At 51.3% G+C, this 21046-nt stretch overlaps 1 protein-coding gene and 1 pseudogene across 1 annotated transcript; both read left to right on the forward strand.

Annotated features, from left to right (window-relative positions):
• The window catches only part of LOC137466938 (zinc finger protein 850-like), a 466234-nt pseudogene that overhangs the window by 405425 nt on the left and 39763 nt on the right, over positions 1-21046 (forward strand).
• On the forward strand, positions 792-20070 carry LOC137466958 (uncharacterized). The gene is made up of 18 exons (XM_068178552.1): positions 792-799; positions 1106-1227; positions 2629-2842; positions 4409-4568; positions 5720-6043; positions 6901-7029; positions 10992-11169; positions 11676-11896; positions 12616-12749; positions 13692-13828; positions 14470-14857; positions 16663-16822; positions 16927-17099; positions 17256-17451; positions 18127-18226; positions 18773-18872; positions 19358-19526; positions 19813-20070. The coding sequence occupies exons 1-18, from the start codon at positions 792-794 to the stop codon at positions 20053-20055; spliced, it is 3156 nt and encodes a 1051-aa protein (XP_068034653.1). The 3' UTR covers positions 20056-20070.

Here is a 21046-nt window from a genome sequence, read left to right on the forward strand (position 1 = left end):
AGGGATTAAGAAAAAGAAAGTTATTACTTAGCAAGAGAAAAGTGGTGAGTAGGTCTGCCCACAGTAGAGAAACAAGTATGCTGGCTTTGGTTTTGGAGGAAAAGTGCTGCTTTTTTACTTTGGAAATCAAGAGGGAACCTTTCACCATCAAATAATTGATTCTCCTCTGTCCCTCCCCCAGATTGGTCATGGGGTTTTATTACATAAGCAGCTTTCTCCTTGAGCAAGGGCCTGTGCCTCTGTTGAGAGGTGCAGAGCAGAGCCAGTGGCAGTCCTGTGAATACAACAGAAGGCACAGTTCTTGATTTTTAACCAAAAGACACAGTGGGCATTGATTGGCATCAGCCATGAAATAAACTCGTGAGTGTTGTGCAGCTTCAAGTGCTGATTTCAGTGGATGTTGGTGACTTCTGGAGCCTGTCTGCTGAGTTCAAGGACAGGTGAGGTGGTGTGCTAGATTCAGGACACCCTTGTTTGGCTGTTTAAGCTATTGCTCTTGGCTGTGCCAGCTGGTGCACTGGTGACAAGCTGGTCCTTTCCTCTAGGATTCATCTGTCCACTGTGTAGAACTGTTGCTGCTCTTTTCAGAGGGTGTTTGGGGCTCCCCTGGCTTCATGTCTCAAAACTCTGTCTGTAATGATTGTGTGGGTCAAAAGCTCCGGAGAAAGCTCCTCCATGGGAGCACCAGTTCCAGCTAGGAAGTAGCAAAGCAGGAAAGGCTGGTTACAGAGGTTTGTGGGGACACCTTTATGTCCATCACCTTACAGATGGGGAAACTGAGGCACGGAACCATGTCTGGGTGTGTGTTCAGGGTCCTTCATGGGACCACCAGCAACCCGGGGGCTTTTCCTGCCTGCCCTGTGCCCAAAGCCCCATCAGTGGCTGTTGGCTGCTGGCCGCTTGGCTTTAGCTGCCTCCTGTCCACACGGGCACTGTGCTGAGCACATGGCGGTGTGCTGATTTGAAACCTGCCCTGACACCAGGTTTTACACCCCCAAGCCACGACAGCCAAGACTTTGCTTTAATTCCCTTTAACCAAGGCATTTCCTCTTTGCTTTAATTCCCTTTAACCAAGCCATTTCCTCCTCTGTGCTCGCCATGGCAGGGGGTGTGTCACCAGACGGAGTTCACACTTCAACAAGCTCTTCAAGACTTCAAGACTTCAACACACTTCAACAAGCTCTTCAACACACTTCAAGAAGCTCTACTTCAAGGACACCTCCTCTGGTGAGTGCTCCCTGGGCTTGGACACAGCGTGGGGCATCTGTGCGTTCCAAAATGGAGCACTGGAACATAAAAGCATCCCTCACTCATGGTCTGCCACAGCAGCCTCTTCAGGGTGTGAACTCCAGGGCTGCTGGTGCCTCAGGTAGCCTTTTGCCATTGTGGGATCAGATAGAACCAAGGAATAGAAAGTCAGTGTTTTCTGGTGTCCCTGTCCTGGTTTAAAAGACAGATGTCTGCCAAGGAAGGCGGGAAACTTCCTGGAATGGAAAGATGACCTCTTCTCTCCAAATTACTACACCTTTGAAATCACAGGGCTTCCAGGAAAAAATATGGGAAAAGGAATAACAGTTCTTTACTAGAATATATTGGCACAAACAACAGCACGATAACAGAAGTTTCCAACCCGCCAAGTACTGGTTTTCCCCTTTGGTGTAGTTATGATCACAGGCAGGAGGAGCTGTGGGCTCTGGCAGGGCAGGGAAGGCAGGAAGGAGACAAGGCAGGAAGGCAAGGCAAGGGGAAAGGGGAAAGTGGAAAGGGAAAGGGAAAGGAAGACAGGTTGGATCCCGGTGCTGAGCCGCAGCCAGGGCAGTCCCGGGGCCAAGCACACAACCTCCTGCAGCAGCACGCGGCCGACCTTCAATCCCCGAGCAGAAGGAAAGGAAGGTCTCCTCCCTGCCAAACCTCAAGTCCGACTTCACAACCGCCCACGGTATCACAGCACAGCTCCCAAAAAACCCTGAATGGAAAACCCCATCCCCACAGCCAAAACCCCCCAAAACCCCTATCCCCCTTCCCAGACCAAGGGGAAAATTCACTCAAACCCTAACCCCATAACAACGAAGTTAATGAACTTTTTAAGAAAACTAATTACCTTTTGTGAGCTGATTCCTCCCCACCCTGCATCACCGCTGAGGCACTTGTTACGTTGCCTTTTGAATAAATTAAACAAGAAAAGCAACAGTAATCACAGTGGCCAGCATGGATGTGAACTCATGTTGACTCACTGTTTATGTATCTTGAAAACGGTGGGAGTGTTGGCAGCCTTTACAGGGAATTTTGCAGCTTGAATTCTCAGAGTAAATGCTCGGTCTGGGTGCACACTCATCACTGAGAGATAACTGGTGCTGGTTTGGGGCAGGTGAGGGAGCTCCTCCCCATCAGAGAGAGACAAGCTTGCAGTGTTCAGCAGGGCTAAGAGTGGGCATTTTCAAGGCTACAGTCTGGAATTGGTGTCGAAGGGAGCTAAGTGATGATTAACTCCTCGTGCAGCTTCTCGGTGAGCTGTAGTTCAGATAATAAAGAGCTAAACTCCAATCACACTTTCATCCTACCAGGATACTCACACCAGGAGTCATGCCATAATTGGTGCCTAAATGGACATTTGTGTCCTTTTCCTAGGCTCTCTCCACACCAAGACCTGTTGCCTCACTGACACCTCCTCGGTGTCCCACATCGCCCTTCGGGGAGAAGCCCACTTCCCGAATCTCCAAATCCAGCCCAGCACCCTGGCGTTTGCGGGTGGCACTGAAGAAGTGCGCTCTCTGGAGATGACCAGCTGCAGCTCTCTTCCCGTCAAGTACCGCTGGTCATTGCGTCCGGTGGACAAGCTGGGGTATGTGCACCTTTGCCCTCTCCCTGAAGCTCTTCTTCCTGGTGCCCTGTTTGTACTTGGCAAAGAACAAAGCTGTTTGCCTAGGAGCTGACAAGTCTGTCAGCTTCTGGCTTTTCCTTGCTCAAATAACACTGACCAGCCATGGTCAGGCTGGATGCTCAGGGAAGAGGTTTTCCACCAATTTGGTGCTGCCTAGCCCCCACAGTGGTTCCCCTGGGAAGGAAAGCTGGGGTGAAAGCTGCTTTCTCAGACCTCTGTGGCCTGAGGCAATGTCCACCTTGATGAAGGCTCCTAGTCCCAGCTCCCACAGTGCTGCTGGAGGCCCTTCTGGCCCCTCTGCTTTGGGATGGGTCCTCTCTGCAGGAGCTGCTCTCTGCTCCTTGCCTTCCTCCCTTGCATTGTGCTGGAGGATGCCCAGAAAGTCCCAACACCAGAGAAAGAGCTACCTGGTGCCTGAGCTGATGCTGAACATCTTGTTACCTTCCCTTTCCTTCTTTTCTGAGACAACTCCTTTACTGGCAGAACGATTTCTTTCCTAGGGGTCAGCTTTCATTCTTCACTCCCTTTTTTTTGTGACACTTGTTACTCATTTTGACTTTTCCCCTGCAACATGTCCCTTATGGGTTCTGAACTGCTTGACAGCAGGACTTGTTCATCACATCATCTCCTATCCCTGCCTCCCAAAGAGTTTCTGCTTTAGAGTGAAAAATGTCGTTGTCTGGGCACCATAGTCCTGGGAAGTTGCTTCAAACCATTCATTAAAACTAAAGACAGTGGAAGAGATGATTAGGGATCTCTTGGGGGTTATGGTGAGACTGCCCCTCATCCAGAAATGAAACCCAGCCTTAGGTAACAAGCCACAAAGCTAAAGGCAGTGAATCTTTGGGGAGCAGGTCATTACAGGCCCTGAATGCCTGTCTGGGAATGGAGCACCCAGGTCGTGTTTGGCTGTGTGGGGAGCACTTGCAGCTCAGCAGGGTGACAGGCAGGCACGGCTCGACTGTGTCCCTCACGTGCCATTAGAAACACAAGCAGAGTTGCCCCGAGCACCTGCTTCAATTTAAAATGGGGAATGTGACCTGAGTCACCTGGGAGTGTTGGAAAATGTCAACCAAGCCCCCCAGCACTATCAGGGAAACATTCCTGATAAATACCTGGTGGAGCTGCAGAGTTTCTGGCGTTGGGCCCTGGGGTTTGCTGGGCTGGCTCGTCACTGGCCGGGTCTGCCCCTCGGTGCCTCAAATCTCACCTTTCTGCTTTCCTTCTCTGTCTTTCCCTCTCCCACTGTGCTTTTTGCATCCCCACAAGGTGTTAATCCCTGTCCTCTCTAGTTGCTCAATGCAAGCAGTTGCAGCTGCTGCACCACTGTTCCCTCAGTGTCATCCCTGGGCTGCCTTTAGAACAGACCTGCTCCAGCCTGGAGTGGGAAGGGCTGGATCAAACCATTTCTCAGTTCAACGGGCCAGCACCCACCCAGGGGCTGCATCCTGACCAGGAGCTGCTCGTGCAGGTGTCCCTTCCTCCCTCCCACTGCAGGTCCCTGTTCACAGTTCTGTTGTTTTCCAGATATGAGCTTTACCCACCTAAATTCAAACCCCAGCCACCAAAGGAGCAGAGAACCTCTTTGGATTGCTCGGCATATAAAAGGAGATTCAAGATTAGAAAGGAGGAGGCAGGCAGAGCCCTGAAAGAAATGCAGGATTTTGCCCAGTCTTTAGGAGCAGAGGTAGATTTTCTTGTAAACCTACAGCTTGTGTTGCCTCCCCAGCTTGCCACCACCAAGTCACGCTCGTGCTGACCTCCCCTTTTGCTGCCCTGCTGTCCTGTGCCCTGACAGTGCCTGTGGCTGGGTATGGGGTGTGTGGGAGGGAGAAACAGGACAGTTTTCCTTGGAGAAGCCTGCTCAGATCCTACAGACCTGTGTTGAGTGTGGGATTTTTTTTGGCCTGGTTTTCGTCACAATGTAAGATGAGGCTTTTATCTGCATCATGATGCTAAGACCTCCAGCTTCCTTCCCAGAGCAAGCAGTGCTGAGTCCTGATCTCCATGTACCCTCTTCCCAGCCCAGCCAGACTACCTGTTTCCAGGTCTCTGCTTTCACCCGAGAGCTGGTATTGCACTGGTGGCCCTGAAGCTGTCTTACAAACCGAGGCTTTGCCACGTGGCTGTCTCTTGCTCCTGGCGTAGAAAATGGCTTGTTTTTCAGGTGCTGCCACAAGCTCCTGAAGCCCCTCACCTCCCACTAGGGTTGGCAGGAATCGCGTCCTCCGTGGATGTACCGCACGCTCCCCTCGAAGCGGAGAAGAGGGAATCTGTCTCACTTGCCCATTGTCAGTGTGGCAAGCAGGGCTGTAGCTCCCACTCCCACTGGTGGCCCTCAGCACTGCCCACAGAGGGGCCTCACGTCCCTCCAGGCCCATCACCAAGTGCTGCTGAAGCCACTGGTTGTTGGAGAGGCCGTGCAGGACATGTAGGGCTGCCCAAGGATGCTGTGCAGCACCTATGGAGGGCTTTGCTCCCCCTGGACCTCATCAGGTGGTCCATAGGAAATTTGCGCAGGAGCTTTTGCTGAGGCACCTGGAGAAAGCAGGCTATAAATCAGAGAGAGAGGGGAAAAGCCTCAGGAGCCAGATGAGCTGGGCTGGAGTCCTTTGCTCAGCTCCAAGAGCTCTCACTCTGAGTCTCCTCCTTTTCTAAAAGCAGTAAGAAATGCTTTTTAAAGGCAAGCTGTGCATCAGAGAGAATTTCTACTGCCAGGAGACATCCCGGTTCACTTTAATGTAGTGTATTAGTTATTGCATTGATCCGTGAGTATGGGAGAAGATTTTCCCCATGGTCCCTCCACTGGTCAGTGGCACGGAAGCAGGATGAGATCAGGGTGATTCCGGCTGTGTTTGGGGAATAGGCCCCTCTGGCTACAGCTGCACTTTGCTCCAAGATGCTCTTCTGCATCCATGTCCGTGCTCAACACCTCAGTCTCTGCTGTCCTCCATCCAGGCTTTCAGCATCCTGCCGCTGTCAGGTGTGCTGCAGCCAGGACAGAGCCAGAAGGTCTCCTTCAGCTTCTCCGGCCACCGCGACGTCCTCGGCAGTGTGAAGGCGCTGTGCCACGTGGAGGGAGGCCCCACCTACGAGGTGGGGCTGATCGCCTCACGCGTCAGCTACTCCCTGAGCCTCCAGGAGATCAACTGTGGCTCTCAGGTACCACACACGGCCCCTGGCACAGCTCCTTGCCCTAGAACCACGGCCAGCGGGTTCCTGCCCACCTCGGCCCAGGGCTCCCTCCCCTTCCCAGCCCCTTTGTTGGCTCTGGGGCTTGGAAGTTCAACCTTTGAGGGACACACCCGGCATCCAAGCTGGTTTAGAATGGCCATCTCCAAAAATGTTGGGAATGCCTCTTTTTCAGGGTACCTAACAGTGCCTCCTGGGCCAGGCAGGGTCCCAGTGAGGGTGCTCTGAGGGGTGTGTCCCTGAGACATCCCTCTGCTGATCCACGCCTCAAGCCTGACCCCCAAGGAGATGCTCTTGTCCAAAGCTCTTCCTTGATCCACAAATAATCCAGGGAAGAAGTTGGGCTTGCTGTCACTATAGCTGGAGAGACTGTCCCAGAATAATCCCCTCTTCACTCTTTTCCAGTTGAAAGCCCACAGATATTTCCAGCTGCTGGCCCTGTCTGTGTAGCCCTGTGTGACTCCCTTGTTGCATGGGTGTTGCTTGCCAATACTTGCATGCAGGTGCCTTTTCTCCTGGAATGCCTCGGTGCTGTCTCTGTTTCTCCTGGCTGTTGGTGACCCCTCAGAGTGCAGAGGGCCTGTGTCCCCTGGTTCATTCATTGCTGGCCCTCACATGGTTGTTACCACACCTCTGTGTGCTGCCAGAGCTCCCTGGTCCTGTGCAGGTGCCCTGTGCCTGGGGGTTCCCCAGGTTCCCAAGTGCCCCCATCTCCTCCCTGGTCCCTGCTCCCACGATGTGTCTGCTTCCAACCCCAGGAGAGAGGAAGGAGATTCCCAGCAGCAGGCCTGGGTCTGTAACTTCCCGCTCCTGTGCCTTCTCTCCAGATGTTTAACGAAATTGGTCACAGCACGGTCACCCTGGAGAACACTGGCAGGATTGAATTCAAGTGGGTGCTAAACCCTAGCCCTGCAAGCCAGCATCTGCCTGGCGTGTTTCTGGTCAAGCCCACCACTGTAAGTAGCACAAGTGACCGACCCCAGCCCTGTGCCAGGTGGCCCAGGAGAGTGTTAAAGGGAAAAAAGAGGGGCGGGGAAAGGGGGAAAGAAGTCAGAGGGGAAAACACAAACCCAGCCATGAGAGAGAGAGGGCTGTAAGCCATTTCTGCTGGGGGCAGAGAAGGTCAAACAAGGGCTCTCCTGATAGACTCCCCCACGGCCGTGGCTGGTGGGTGGCTCTGCTGTCAGAGGCAGACACCGGCGGGAGGCACGAGTGTGTTGGTCACTGTCCTGTCCTGCTGTCAGGGGAGTAGAGGAGAATTCTTTTTGGCAGATTTCTCGGACAAAAATAAGGCACAAACGCAGCAAGTACTATATCTGAAAATTGTGTATTGATAAAGAGAGGGTATGGTCCTGACCAGAAAGGGATAGAAGAGAGAGCAGAGAGAGACAATGAGAAACGGAGAGAGTAACAGAGGACAGGGACAGAGCGTTACCGCTGGAACCCTGGGAGGCTCTGTCGGCGTCCTGCTGGGCAGATGGAGCAAGTGTGCTGCCAGCCGCGCTGTGAAAAACACGTTCACTCTCCTGAGAACGTGTAAAAAGGTTAATAAAGGACAATGGGAGACAAGGACCTTAGAGCAAAGGTTATTACAGCCGGGTGCATCTTGGCACTCAGCCAAGAGCACCCTGTTACCTTCGGGGATCCCCCTTAAGCACCTTTTCCCTTACATCAGCCTGTTGCATATTCATAGACTCTAATGCATAGGAAACTTTTTCCCTAAACTAGTTTACATGTTCTAAGAGTTGCTTAGCATGGCTCCTCCTTGGATCTGCCCTTTTTGGAGCATGTGGATTCCTTGGCTGTGGTTTCAGTCCTTTTTTGTCATTGTCTTCAGTTTTGGCCCTGGCCCACGCTGTCTGCAAGACGGTGAGTGCTGATAGTTGGCAGATCTGTAGCAGGTGTCTTCATATGTTCATCGTATGCTATCCCATCCAAGCAGGCATTTTAACCCAAGCACACTTAAATCAGCTATTTCACCAAGCTTAATTAACAACAGATATAAAAACGATATCTTTACAACAAAGTTACTTGAACATGACACATATGAAATCCATTTTCATGTTTTTATTGGAGTCAGCGGAGCGCCAGCTTGCCGTGGCGAGCGGGGAAGCGGCGACAGCAGGGTAGACACGGAAGAAGTGGCTCTGCAGGGAGCCAGGCCCTCCAGGTGCTCCCAGCCCAACAAAAAATAACCAAAAATGGTAGGGGAAAACTGTCAGTGGTAGCTGCTTTTATGTGCTAAGATTCCTCCTGTTACAGATACAAATTATAATATTGGCTTTTCGCAAATATTAATATCGAGCGCGACCCCCCCGTGCGGGGAGTAACGCGCTCTGATTCTGTGTTGTAGAAGGCTGAATAATTGCTCTATTCTATCATCTTATACTATATTGTACTAGAACTATATCATAGTAAAAAGATACTAAAGAAAACCCCGTGGCTGTCTCCAGACAGTCACGACACAGCTTTGGCCCAACTGGCCAATCAATCCAAACAACCATCACCGGTGTCTAATTAACAAATCCCTCCTTGCTAAACAATTTCCATAACACATTCCACACATGCCAAACAACAGGGGCAGCAAATAGAGAGAATTGTTTTCTTCTTTCTCTGAGCTTTCTCACTGCGTCTCACAACTTCCCGGAAAAATCCTGGGAGAGAGAATCATGTCTCTCTCTGTTCAGAGAATGTGAATACCACATATTTAAATGGATTTTATATGTGTGGTGTTAAAGTCACTCTCTTATAAAGATGTAGTTTGTATTTCTGCTGCTACTTAAGCTTAGACATAGTAGTGAAATAGCTATGCTTGTGTTAAAATGCCTGCTTGGATGGGATAACATCCACTGAACACAGGATGAGGACACCTGTACAGATCTGCCAACGATCAGCACTCATCCTCAGAAGGCAGTGAGGACCAAGGCCCGAACTGGAAGGGATAAAGAGAAGGAGCCAAACCCCAGCCAAGGAACACGCATGCCCTAAAAATGCAGACCCAAGGAGGGGCCATGTAAAATAGTTCCTGGAAAATGTAAACTAGTTTATGGATACGCATAAGGGTTATGAATATGCAGCAGGCTGATGTAAGGGCAAAGGTATTTAAGGGGATCCCCAAAGAGAACAGGCACCCGCCTGTAATAACCTTTGCTCTGGGGTCTTTATCTCTTATTGTCCTTTATTAAACTTTTTAAATCTTCACAGTAGAGTGAACGTGTTTTTCACACTCCCATAACTCAGCCCTTTTAGGAAGACTTGGTCAGATGGGCAAAGTTCTCCTGGGCTCGGGGTCTGCCCGCCTCCAAGGGGGAGGTCGCTTGCAGCCCCCCAGACACGGAGCCTGCCTGCACTGTCTGCCAGCAGCCTCCTTTACACGTGGGATGTGTTAGGGCTCCCAGCACGTGGACAGCCTCTACAGTAATTTTTCACCCCATGTCAGAAAATGGATTTATAGCAGATGCTGAGGCATAACTAAAAATCTAATTGGTTCCTCACAGTCACTCTGGGGACCCCGACGGCTGAGGTCTCAGTCTGTGCTGGCACTGGAGCGTTTCTGAGGGTCACCTTAGCCAGGCTGTGTGATCACACAGGACATTGTCCTTGGCCCTGCCTCCCCACTGCCAGCTGAGCACCACTTACGTGTCCCTTGCTAGGCTTGCTGCTCCCTGCCTCCTCCAGCTTTGCTGCTGTGCAGCGGCTTTGTGGGGCAGTGAGGGGGCCAGGGAGCAGCGGGGCTGGAAGAGCAAGGAGAAAGATTAGCAGCATCCCACCACTGCCCAAGCTTCTCCGTCCTGCCTGGATGTCTTTGAGCCGAAGCAGCACTCCTGCCTTTGTCCCTTCTTGCAGTGGGAAGAGGAAGCCAATTGGCTTTGCCATTTCTGCATGCCTGTCTCCTACACGGGACGAGAGGAGCTGCTGGCCCTGCTGAGAGCAGGGACTTCTCCTCCCCAGCAGCAGCAGAAGAGCCTTTTTTTGATGAGGCAGGCTCTTGCTGGCAGAGGGCAAAGCCCATTAGCAGCAGAGCTGTGCTGGCATCAGGCTGTGCTGGGGCTGCAGCCTTGTGAGCCCTGGGGAGGACACACGGCACCCCGGGGTCGGAGGCTTGACCTTTTGGGCACAAGGAAGGTGGAAGCTGTGAGAAACAACAGCCACTCCCCAGTTAAAATTTAAAGAAAATTTAATAAGGGACAATAGGGGACAAAGTCAATAAAGCAGAAGTAACAGCGCTGGGTTAGCTTAGCTAACAGCTTTAACAGCGTTAACAGCTTAGCTGCAGCCAGAGGCACACCAGTCCACACAGCAGCACCCCTTATATCCCCTGGGTATTGCATCAGCCTAATACATATTTACAAATGGTTATATATATTCAAAAATTTTAACATAGTTCCTCCTCTGTCCCACCTTTATGGAGCATGTGCAGTTGTCCTAGTGGTGGTCATTTGTTACTTTTCAACATATTCAACAGGTTTCCATTCCTTCACTATTAAATGTTAAATTTAATATTATATATATGTTATAAACTAATATGATATAATTTGTATCTATGTGTGTTATATACTTTTAATATATGTTATAAAATATTATATATATTATATCTATGTTATAATTTAACATTATATAAATGTTAAATGTTAATATTACAACAACTCTTCACCAACATTGGTATCACAACACAACATTCGCATTAAAAGAACTCTAAACTTTAGCAAAACTTCTTTTACAAAAGTCAGCATTATAAACCACGTAGTATTTACTCTAAGAGTTGTGAAAGCCAGCACTGTAATGCATTTATCACACAGGTGATGTGGTCTGATGGTTTCTTCTAGATGAGACTCTGTGTCCTCAGCCTGTCTGTCCCCTGAGCCATCTCCCATCAAACACTCTGATGCATTCCCTCCCTCTTCTCCTGTCCCTGCAGGGCTCCATTGCACCTGGCGAGAAGCAAGTGCTGAAATTCTCTTACATGCCGGGATTACCAGGAGCTTTCAGCAGGATTTATCAGCTTAAAGTGGGTGACCTGGACCCAAAAAATATCCTCCTGAAAGGAGAAGCGTCCTTTCCCATGATCACTGTGAACCTGCCCTGGAACGCCAAAGGTGGGCACTGCCTGTCTGCCCCCAGGAAGGGCCCCTCTGGTTTTGTTCCCTACCAAATGCCCATGGGGCAGCTCATGCCAACCTCCACCGAGCCTGGAGGGTTGCAGGACTCCCAGACCAAGTCAAGCCCCCTGGTTGCTTCATGAGTCTTGAGCAGAGGATCCCATGTGGGCTTTGTCCCAGGAACCATCCTGCAGAGCTTGCCAGCACATCTGGCAGGGTCCTGAAGGATGACGGCTAGACTGAAGGGCTTGGGAAAGCTGTAAGAGGGGCTGGCAGGGCTTCAGGCAGGGTTGGATTTGTGTGACATTGCAGGGGACGAGATGCTCCTCTGTGGGGAGGGAGAGAACGTGAGGATTCAGAGAGCAGCAGCAGCATCCACTTCCCGTAGATGGCTTGAGGGCTTCTTTCTGGAAGAAACCAGTGTTGGGAGGTGGGGACTTGCCAGCTTAAATGGGACTGGCACTTTGCTCACACTTCTCTTTGTGGATGTTTTCTTCCTTCAGAAAATGAAAAAGATGAGAAGCCACTGAAACAGCATGTAAAACACCTGCAACAGTACAGTCAGAGGAATAAATCAAAAGTTGTTCAGAAGACTCAGAGCCTGAAGACTGAGACCTTGAAATCTCAGACCCTGACAACTCAGACTCCAAAGACTCAGACCTCGGTGACTCGGGATCCAAAGACTCAGGACCTGAAGCTCCGTGTGCTTGGCTCTGGCACTGTAGTAAGAACAGCTGCAGCCCCGTTTGGCACACGCCACCCTCCCCGTGTCACCTGAGCCCCTTGCAGCCCACAGCACCTTCCCGGTGCCCTGATGGCACCTGGGACCTCCCTGCCCACCTACAACCTTGTGTCACCTCAGCATTGCCCCTAGGGCTGCCACTCTGGTCATGGTCTCTTCTGGGGCTGCACCAGCTTCCTGGCTACCCCAGGGAGAGGTTCTGAGGGCCATGCTCCAGGGATGGGGCCTTGAAGGAGATGCAGGTCATTGCTGGGGAGTTTGTTGGTCCCAACCCAAGCCCTGCCAGAGTTACAGACCTTAACAGCAGCTGCCTGATTGTGCCCTGGGGCTGTGCTGGCGGTGCTCATCTCCAGGAGGCACCAGCTTGGTCCTGGTTCCCTTTCAAGACAGTTTTTGTCCAAGCTGCCTTGGTACTGGCTGGGGGCAGGCCAGTGTCTGGAGCTCTGGAAGGTTCCTGGCTGGTCTGTCTGCCTGGCCAGAGCAGCTTTGCTAACAGTGTCTGGGCAGGCAAAGATGCTGGAGTTACTTCCCTGGAGATGAGGTCCTGCCTAAGAGAGCAGGAGGTGTCACAGACACTGAGCAGCCAGACAGGAGGACCCCACACCCCCTCTCAACTGGAGCAGGGTGGGATCCTTTCTCAGGTGCAAGCTGGGCCTTGGGAAGGACCTTTGCTAAGCAGCCACTGTCTTCCCTTTCCTCAGCCAAGCCCTCAGCTGCAGGTGAACACGGTGAGGATGCTGATAGAGAAGGCTGCTCTGGAGCTGCAGAAAAAGCTCACATGCCATCCCCCGAAGAGCAGGTTCCCTGACAAGCAGCTGTGCCAGAGTCTTGTCAAGTGAGTAGGGACTCCCATCCCCATCTCCAGGTACCCCGTGGGGAGCACCCAGCCGTGTCCCCTTCTCCTGAGAGCTCCTTGGGCCTGCAGAGCTGGGAATAGCCTGGACTCCAGAAAGGGTCTGGTCCCGGTGGCTGTGACACGCTACGTGGGAGCAGCAAAGTGTCCTCCCTTCCCCAGCCCCACGCTGAGCTTTGGACTGCTCAGCTCCCCACAGGTGTGGGGTTCTGTCCCTGGAGCTGGGGGACCCAGTGCAGACCTTCACGCCCTTCCAGACAGCATAAATTCTGTCCCTGCTGGCTAGCTCTGAAACAGACAGCTCCCAGCTGATGTCTTGGTTCCAACTAACAGAGCACACTCAACAAAAGGAGAAGGGAACCACACATGTCAGCAAACCCTTTAAAACCCCAAAATCAGATGGTTTGAATCCTGGTGGGATGGCAGGACTTATCTAGGTAACTTGGTGGGTCCCTTTGCACCATCATGATGCAGCACAAGCACCAGAGGCTTCAATTCAGGAAGCAGAAGCTCTGCAGAACAGATCATGCGATCTGGTTGCAGAACAAAGGAGATTTCCTCTGCAGGCAAATCATATTCCTAGGCCCAAAACAATTTCAGGCTCAGGCTGTACACCAGGCTAAGCAGTTTCACTGAGAGCAGTGGAGGACCAGTGGACTCACCTGTGCTGGTTTTTCATGGCAGAGCAGCTGTGGCCATTTTAAATAATTTTATTTTCAGGTACCATTAGTAGCTGATACAACCTAGCATCTGTATTCCTCCTGGCTTCCCAAACTCTTTGCCAGGTGGTCAGGCCATGGGTTTCATGGGCTTGAGCTGAGTTTTTACAGCAGTGAATAAAGAAATAGCCACTTTAAATATGGCTGTCCTCTTGGACATGCAGCCAGGCTGTGGTTTAAGGACTGTCCTTACTCCTCCTTGCAGAGTTGAGCTGCCCGAGTATGTTCTGGACATGGGCACTGTCCTAAAGGGTTTCACTGGGAGAAGCACTCTGGAGATCAGCAACCCTGGGCAGATGCCAGTGTCCTTCCAGGTCGATGAATCTGTCCTGCAGGACACAGGTAAGCAGTGCTGGAGACCCTTCCTGTGGCCTTGAAGGAGGTGTCTCAGACAGATTAGCTGAAGCCACTGAACCTGGGGAGGTTTTTGAGCTTTTTCTTCTCAGTGCCCCTGCTGGGAGCTCTAGAAGCAGAACTCTCCTGGCCAGCCATGCCCAGGGACCTCTCCTGGCCTGCCTGTGATTGCCCTAACGCTTCAGTGCAGGGGCCAGATGGGCTCATCACCCTGGTGACCTCTCAGCATCTTCTGCCCTTGGCTCCCACGAGCATCAAGCTTCTTTGGGCACTCTGTGGGCTTGTTTTGGCAACCAGTGGGGTCTGCTGTGTTTTGGAAATGCTTTGTTTGGAGTTCACAGTGTCACAGCACTTGTGGTCAGCCTTTATTGAGGAAACAGCCTGTGAGATCCTCTGGTGGATCAAAAGAGGCTTCCAGAAGAGGCCTTGAGGCAAGGCTGCACTTCCATCACAGTGGCTCACTGTGTCTGAGGGGTGTTCAGGTGCACTCCAAGTTTTTATCCAGGTCACAGCACGGCGTGGGGCTTTCCCCAGACCTCTCAGCCAGGACACCTGTAAGGCCTTAACGTGCTCATGGCACATTTCGTGTTCCTCGTGTATCTCAGCTGCTTTGTTTTCATCTGTTCCAGGTTTCAGCGTGGACCTGGGCCTGATGAAGAGCCTGCCCCCCAGCCACACCACGGCGTTTGACGTGTGCTTTGAAAGTGCCCGCTGGCCGCAGGGTGACGTGGATGTGCTGCTGCCCATAGAGGTGCCACAGCTCTTGGGGCAGGCAGCAGGCTGGGCACAGCAGCACATGTCACCTGCACCCTCCACTGAATTCTCTGTCCTTCTCCAGGTGACAAAAGGCCCCACGTCTCACATCCGCCTCCGCGCCACTGTGTTGGAAGTGCCCAGGGTGGTGTTTCCACAGTGGAGGAAAACCGTGAAGGAAGATGAAGTCATCTTCAAGGAATATGTTGAGAGCACAAAGCGATTCCACTTTGGGCCGCTGCTGTGTGGGAAATCAAGAGAGTGGTATGTGCTCCCTGCTGGGCCTTGTACTTTTGTGGACACGCCTGGAGAGACAGGCTGTCCTGGTGGCACAACCCAGGGCAGTCCCCGGCAGAGTCCTGGGAGACACATGGGTTTGAAGGACCACAGATGTGTCAACTTGAGCAGACAAGAGGCAAATGAGCCTTGGAGGAGCTGCTCTGCCTACCCAGTGGGTGCCTTGGTGGCCGCCTTGGTGGCCAGAGCCGCATGCTGCTGCCAGTCCAAAGGTGACTTGGGGGGCAGCTTCTGTCCCCCTCCACGTCTCAGCTTCACCCCTTAGGAAATGAACTTTATGGTGGTTTTTGAAGTGCTTTGAGCTCTGCAGGTAGCCTGATTGAGCAATCATTCTGTAGATGGTTTTGTAAACCTTTCATTAATCTGTCATTATTAATAAGACTTTATTATTGACCTGCCAGTAGGTGTTGGGGGTAACGTACAGCAGGAATTACATTTTCCTGTAATGACCTTGCATCCTCACTGCTGGATAAAGTCTGCCTGAACACTTGTCATTGAAGCTATTGTGTATTTCTATTTTACTGTCACTTCTTTTTAATGACATTTAACATTAGTTCTTGTCTCCATGGGAGCTCTGGAGGGCTAGGGCTATTTTGACAACCCAAGTAAATGAAATCAAAATAGTTTAAAAAACAGACAATCTTTAGCCAGACTGATGGATGGTCTGGGATTTCTCTTTGCCTCTTTAACCCTTTCACTCCAAAGTGGTTTCCACACCTGAGAGAAGAATCATTTGTTATCTTTTTGCCTCAATTCCTCTTGGGAATTGATGCTTTCTCAGATTTTGAGCTAACCCATAAAATCCACAGCAGTTTCATGACTTTTATGAAAGAAATTAGCTAAACTCTTTTTTCAAAAGCCTTTCTTTAGGGACCCTGCAGGGAAGGCCCCTCAAAAAAGAAGGGGAAAGAACCCACGTGCCTGGTGTAGTGTTATTTTTCTAGGCACCTTTGAATTTACATTGTAATAAAAACTCTTGCAGTGGCCTGAGCATCATCAGGCTTCTGGGCTGGAGGCACCAAGTCCAGGGGAAGGCATCAGAGTAGGGCAAGGATGAGCACACGCCCATGCCCCTGACTGGGATCCATTTCCCTCACTTGTTTGTTAGAGCAGGGTCTTGCAGCATCACTTCCTTGGGTGCACACGTGTAGGAATATTAAAAGGTAAAAGACTTTAGAAAGTGCAGAAAGGCCCCAGAAAGTAGACATAAAGCTGAGAAAAGCTAGGACATTTCTAAACCTTCTCATGAGAAAGCTAGGAAGTTAAGAACCGAGTAAATACATTTATATTTCTCATAAGGAACAAGAAAGAACAAGAACTTACTCTTAGCTCAAGATGTGAAAAGTCCTAGATATATGCTTTGCAAATATAGAAAAAGTTTCCATCTTAAATTATAAATTATTGTGTATTGTTTGAGGTTCATAGAAGTCTTTTTGTTAATGTTAAACCCACGTGGGTCCTTTTCTAATTGGTTAGAGTATAATGACTTTAGACCTTTTCTTTTATGCTCTTGGTTCAAAGAATATGTAGATAAAGGCTTTACATAAGCTGCCATCTTATCTGTGGTCTGTGTTTACATGGATGTTGTTATTTTCCTGTGCCTCTTGCTTCTTGTTTGTATGATACAGACAGATAATAAATCCTAAGTCTGCGACCAGTCAGGGTCCCGTCCCGTTTGTGAGACACGGACCGATCCGGCACACATGGTGCTCTCCTTGCTGTGTGGCAAAGGCAACAGTCTGCTCTGCAGCCTTTTCCCCTTTTGTGGACAGGTACAAGGCCAAGAACTGTCCCGGCAACTCGGAGAATTTAACCATCCTCAACAACTCCCCCGCGGACATAGAGGTCCAGTTCTCCTTTGAGAATGCTGGGGGAGCGGAGACGTTCCTTTTGGACCCTCCCAGCATGGCACTGAAACCAAAGGAGAAGCAGGTAGGAGAAGGGCAGGCAGGGCAGGCACTGTAGAAGTGCCCAGGGGCTGCTTCTCCTGTTCTCACACAGAGCTCTTTGATTTCTTCCTGTGGGGCTGGCTCCAGGAGCTGACCATTTGGGCATACCCCACTTCCCCTGGCTTCCTGGAAGACAAACTCATCTGCAGCATTGGGAAGAACCCGGACCCAGTGGTCTTCAGCCTGTGCTGCCATGGGGTGCACGTGAAGCTGGAGGTCAGCCCCCTGGAGCTGTCTTTTGACAAGCTATTTCGGTACAGGTCAGTCATCCCACAGGCACTCCAAGACTTGTGACAAAGAGAAAACGTTTGACTCTGGTTTCCAGGGTGTGGATGGAGCTGCTCCAAGGTGCATTCAGTGGCGAGGCTGGTGTGGCCATCCAGCAGCTGATGCCAAGTGCCTTCCTGTCTCTGCAGGACTGACAGCAGGACCTTGCTCCTGAGAAACAACACCCTGCTGCCCGTGGCCTGGCAGCTCAGTGGGCTGGATGACGTTGAGGGCTTCTCCTTGTCCCAAGATAACGGCACCATCGATCCCCGCTCAGAGTTTGAAGTGACAGTGCATTTCGAGGCCGGGCAGATTGGCATCATTGAGAAGACCCTCCGACTAGAGGTGAGAGGGGCTGTGCCCTGCCTGGCAGAGCAGGGCACAGTGAGCAGCCGTGTGCTGCTGGGGGCAGGGTCAGGAAGAGCTGCACCTGACAGAAACAAGGGTGCTGTGACCCCAACTTCTGCCTCTACACAGCGTTTGCAGAACGTGCAGTGCATCCACGTCCCCCCAGATAACCAGACGCTGCAGCCTGAGCCTGTTCCACAACCTTGCCCTGTGGGTGCTTGAAGGTTGTTGTTTGCTTGTGCAGCCTGCAGCGTGATCTCCACATTGGACTTTGTCTGAAGCTCCTGCATAGTGCAGCAAACTCTCCCCCTGGGATTTTGTTCTCCATGGTTTAGGGGCTGCATTTCAAAGAAGGTGCTAGGTGATTGGAGAGGGTTGTCAATGCCACCTGCTCTGAGACACGTCACACTTTTTGTGGTTGTTCTTACATCTCTGTGCCTCTCCAAGAGAGCATTCCCTGCTGTAGAGTGCAGAGCTGGGCTGATAGGGTTTTTTATTGCAGCAGAATCCTGCTGGGGCAGCCCATGAGATGAACAGGTTAGCAAAGCTTGGGAGTCCTCCAACGCTTGTGAAGCCAGGGAAGCCACAGGGGAAGCAGCCAGCAGAGACAAGGACTTATAGGCTGTCTACCAAAAGAATCATCTGAACAGTGTTTGTTTCTTGCTGCCTCAGGTTTCAGATACAGAAAACATCCTGGGGGTTGTTCAGGCTGAAAACATCAAAATCTCTGCAGAGGTCTATGATGTTTCTCTGAGCATCGAGATGCCTGAAGGTCAGTGGATGCCTCCCAAACAAAGCAGTCCAGGTGCACTGCATTACCTTTGGGTGACCAAAGCACTGGGATGGGTTGGGATGGGATGGGATGGGATGGGACAGCATGCAAGGATGGCATGGGTACATAAAGCACATACCCTACAAGCTGTGTGGCATAAAGCATTGTCAGGGCACTGACAGCCTTAAGTCTCTCCCCTCTGAACTTTGAAGTGTGCAGCTTCCTGTGCAGATTGGATCTGGGGGCTCTGAAACAACAGTGACGTGAACAGGCAGTCAGCAACCCCCTCAGGCTCAGCACAGCATCTAAAGTAATTGGATTTGTGCTCGGAAGCGAGGAAATGGGAGCCGGGCTCCTTAGCTACTGAGCCTGCAGATAGTTTGAGTGGGAAGAGAAAGGGCAGACAAGTAGCTGGAAAACACTTCCAAGAATGGAAACTTGCTGAAAAGGGTTTTGTGCCGAGACCTCCGTGTAGTTTGTGACCTGGTGTATTCTGCAGCAGCTCACAAATACCATGTTTGACCTCACTCTGTGGGTTTTCTGCAGCTCCAGATGGAAGCTTGGAATTTGGAACCATTAATGTCCGGGATAATGTGAAGAAAGTCGTGATTTTAACGAACGAAGGGGTATACAACGTTGGGTACAGGTGAGTCCAGCTGCCTGGTAGTGAGCATTTCCTCAGGTTCCCAGGCCTGAATTCTCCCTCTGTGAATGGCTAGAACCTGTTTCCATGCTGGCTGCCTCGTGGTAAATACAAACCCTGGGCTCTCTAATATCAATTCTTTTACCAGAGAATCCAGCCCCAAACCAACAGTTCTGCACAGCTCAGCTGGCGCCCAAAGGAAAGCCCCAACATTTCAGCCACTGAAATGCTGAGATTCATTGCCTTTCTTTGACGGTCACCTCCTTTCTCTTTCTGAGACTTTGTAAAGGAGTGAAGGAAAACTTTCAGTGCCAAGATTTCTTGCAGCAACCTCGTGATTGTCTGCACTCTCTGTCAAGATCCGGGATTCCCTGAGCAGAGCTGGACTCTCCCTTTCTTTTTTTCTGGTCCTATGCAAAGTCCTGGCTGTGCTGGTGGCACTTATACTTTTAACTGCAGAGATCTCCATTCCTTCCCTTTCTCCCCAGTTTCACAGTGAAGGGTGCAGGTCCCAGGATGCAAAACTTGGCATCCTACTTCACTGTTGAGCCTCAGTCAGGCATGCTGACTGCCTCCCAGCCTAGTGTGAATATTGAGATGCTCTTCCACCCCAAAAGTGAAATCGTCCTCAAGAACAAGCCCATCCTGTACTGCCAGGTGAGCTGCCTGGGCCAGGCTGCGTTATCACACGGTGTTCTGGGAGCGTAAACAGGATAGGTGTCTAATGGAAGGAGGGCTTTAACTGGAGAATCCTCTCTCCTACATACACAAACAAAGGCTTTCAAAACCATTTGGGAGGCTTCCGAAGTGGAGCTGAGAATCTGACTCTGGAGGAGGTGCTTAAACAGGGAGGGGTAAAGGGATGGAGGCCTGGGGTGGAGGCTGGGGGCTGGGGTACAGGCTGGCCTCTTTGCTTTGGTTACCACCCTTCCTGTGGACGCAGGTGATAGATGCCAGCTCAGGTGGAAGAGGCCAGGCTCTCGCCGACGTCCCAGTGAGGGTGTCGGCGAAAGCTGTGTACAGCAAGTACAGCATTGAGCCTGCCTCACCCATCGACTTCGGAGCCATGATCAAGGGCACCAAGAAGACCCAGACTGTCGTGCTGGAGAACAAAGGCATGCTCAGCTTCAAATTCTGCATCCGCCGAGCACCTAAGGAGGCATCTGCATTGGAAAACAAAAGGTAGGAGAAGCCCTGCACCACCCTTCCTGTGTGAGGAGGCACCACCCCACGGCTGCAGTGTGGCAGGCAGCCAGGAGACCTGGGCTATCGTCCATTTGCATCCCTGGCCTGGGGAGAGGGAGCAAAAAACCACCTCGGTATCCCCATGTGTAGTATGAAGCTGGTGATAGAGCTGCTCTGTCCAGCACTGGGAGCTGCAGGCTGCTCTTTGGGAGCCATCAGGAGCACGAAGGCTTTCCTCTGTGAGGAAGAAGGCCAGCTTTGGCCTCAGAGGAAGGTAGGGGAGCTCAGCATGACAGATACCTGTCGCTGTTGAGGCAGGACGGGAATGAAAGAACTCCAGTTCAGAAGGCGAGAAGAAAACTGATTTATTTCAAATGCACTGCTCTGTTTAGAGAGAACATCGTGCGGACCAATTTCATTGGTCTTAAAGTAAAAACACCTCACACCATTGGTGCACAGTGAACGACACACGATGGCAGAACATATATATATAACAATGTGAACAACAAGAGAGAGAATTATTTACGTTCTTTTCCAACTCTCTCCCAGGCCCAGCCTGGTAGAAATGTCTCCTTTTCTCTCTGACTGAACTGAGAATATCCACAGATACCTCTGCTTTCTCCCCTCAGTTCAAAGCAAGAGGAATCTGCAAAGCGCTCGGCGAGAAGGAAATCGAGCTGCACAACACAGGTGGGTGGCTCCTGCTCCCCAGCAGTGCTGCTGCAGGGGATGTGAGAAGATGCCGCTGTGCCCGGGCTGGGGGCTCGTCGCCATAGGGTGGGACATGGTCTGCAGGATGGAGTCCAGTATCTGCTCGGTCCCCCTGGCAGTCCTGTACTCTGCCTCTGACCTGGAGTTGTGGGGTCAACAGAGGGGAGCAGGTCCTGTGTTTGGTAGCTGCAAGCCAGCACTGAACTCCCAGTCCACAGAGCTCAGACAACATTGCTTTTTCTTCTTCCCAGTTCCCTCCCATCATTTCTCACAGCTATTTC

This window comes from Anomalospiza imberbis, unplaced genomic scaffold (assembly GCF_031753505.1).
Source record: "Anomalospiza imberbis isolate Cuckoo-Finch-1a 21T00152 unplaced genomic scaffold, ASM3175350v1 scaffold_48, whole genome shotgun sequence".
In the NCBI taxonomy this organism is placed as follows: domain Eukaryota; kingdom Metazoa; phylum Chordata; class Aves; order Passeriformes; family Viduidae; genus Anomalospiza; species Anomalospiza imberbis.

What these genes read in the sequence shown, in the direction of transcription:
- LOC137466958 (XM_068178552.1), top strand. An exon ending in CGTCCGGTGGACAAGCTGGG is followed by an intron (nt 2,843 to 4,408) that starts GTATGTGCACCT and finishes GTTGTTTTCCAG; the next exon opens with ATATGAGCTTTACCCACCTA. An exon ending in CCCAGTCTTTAGGAGCAGAG is followed by an intron (nt 4,569 to 5,719) that starts GTAGATTTTCTT and finishes GGATGAGATCAG; the next exon opens with GGTGATTCCGGCTGTGTTTG.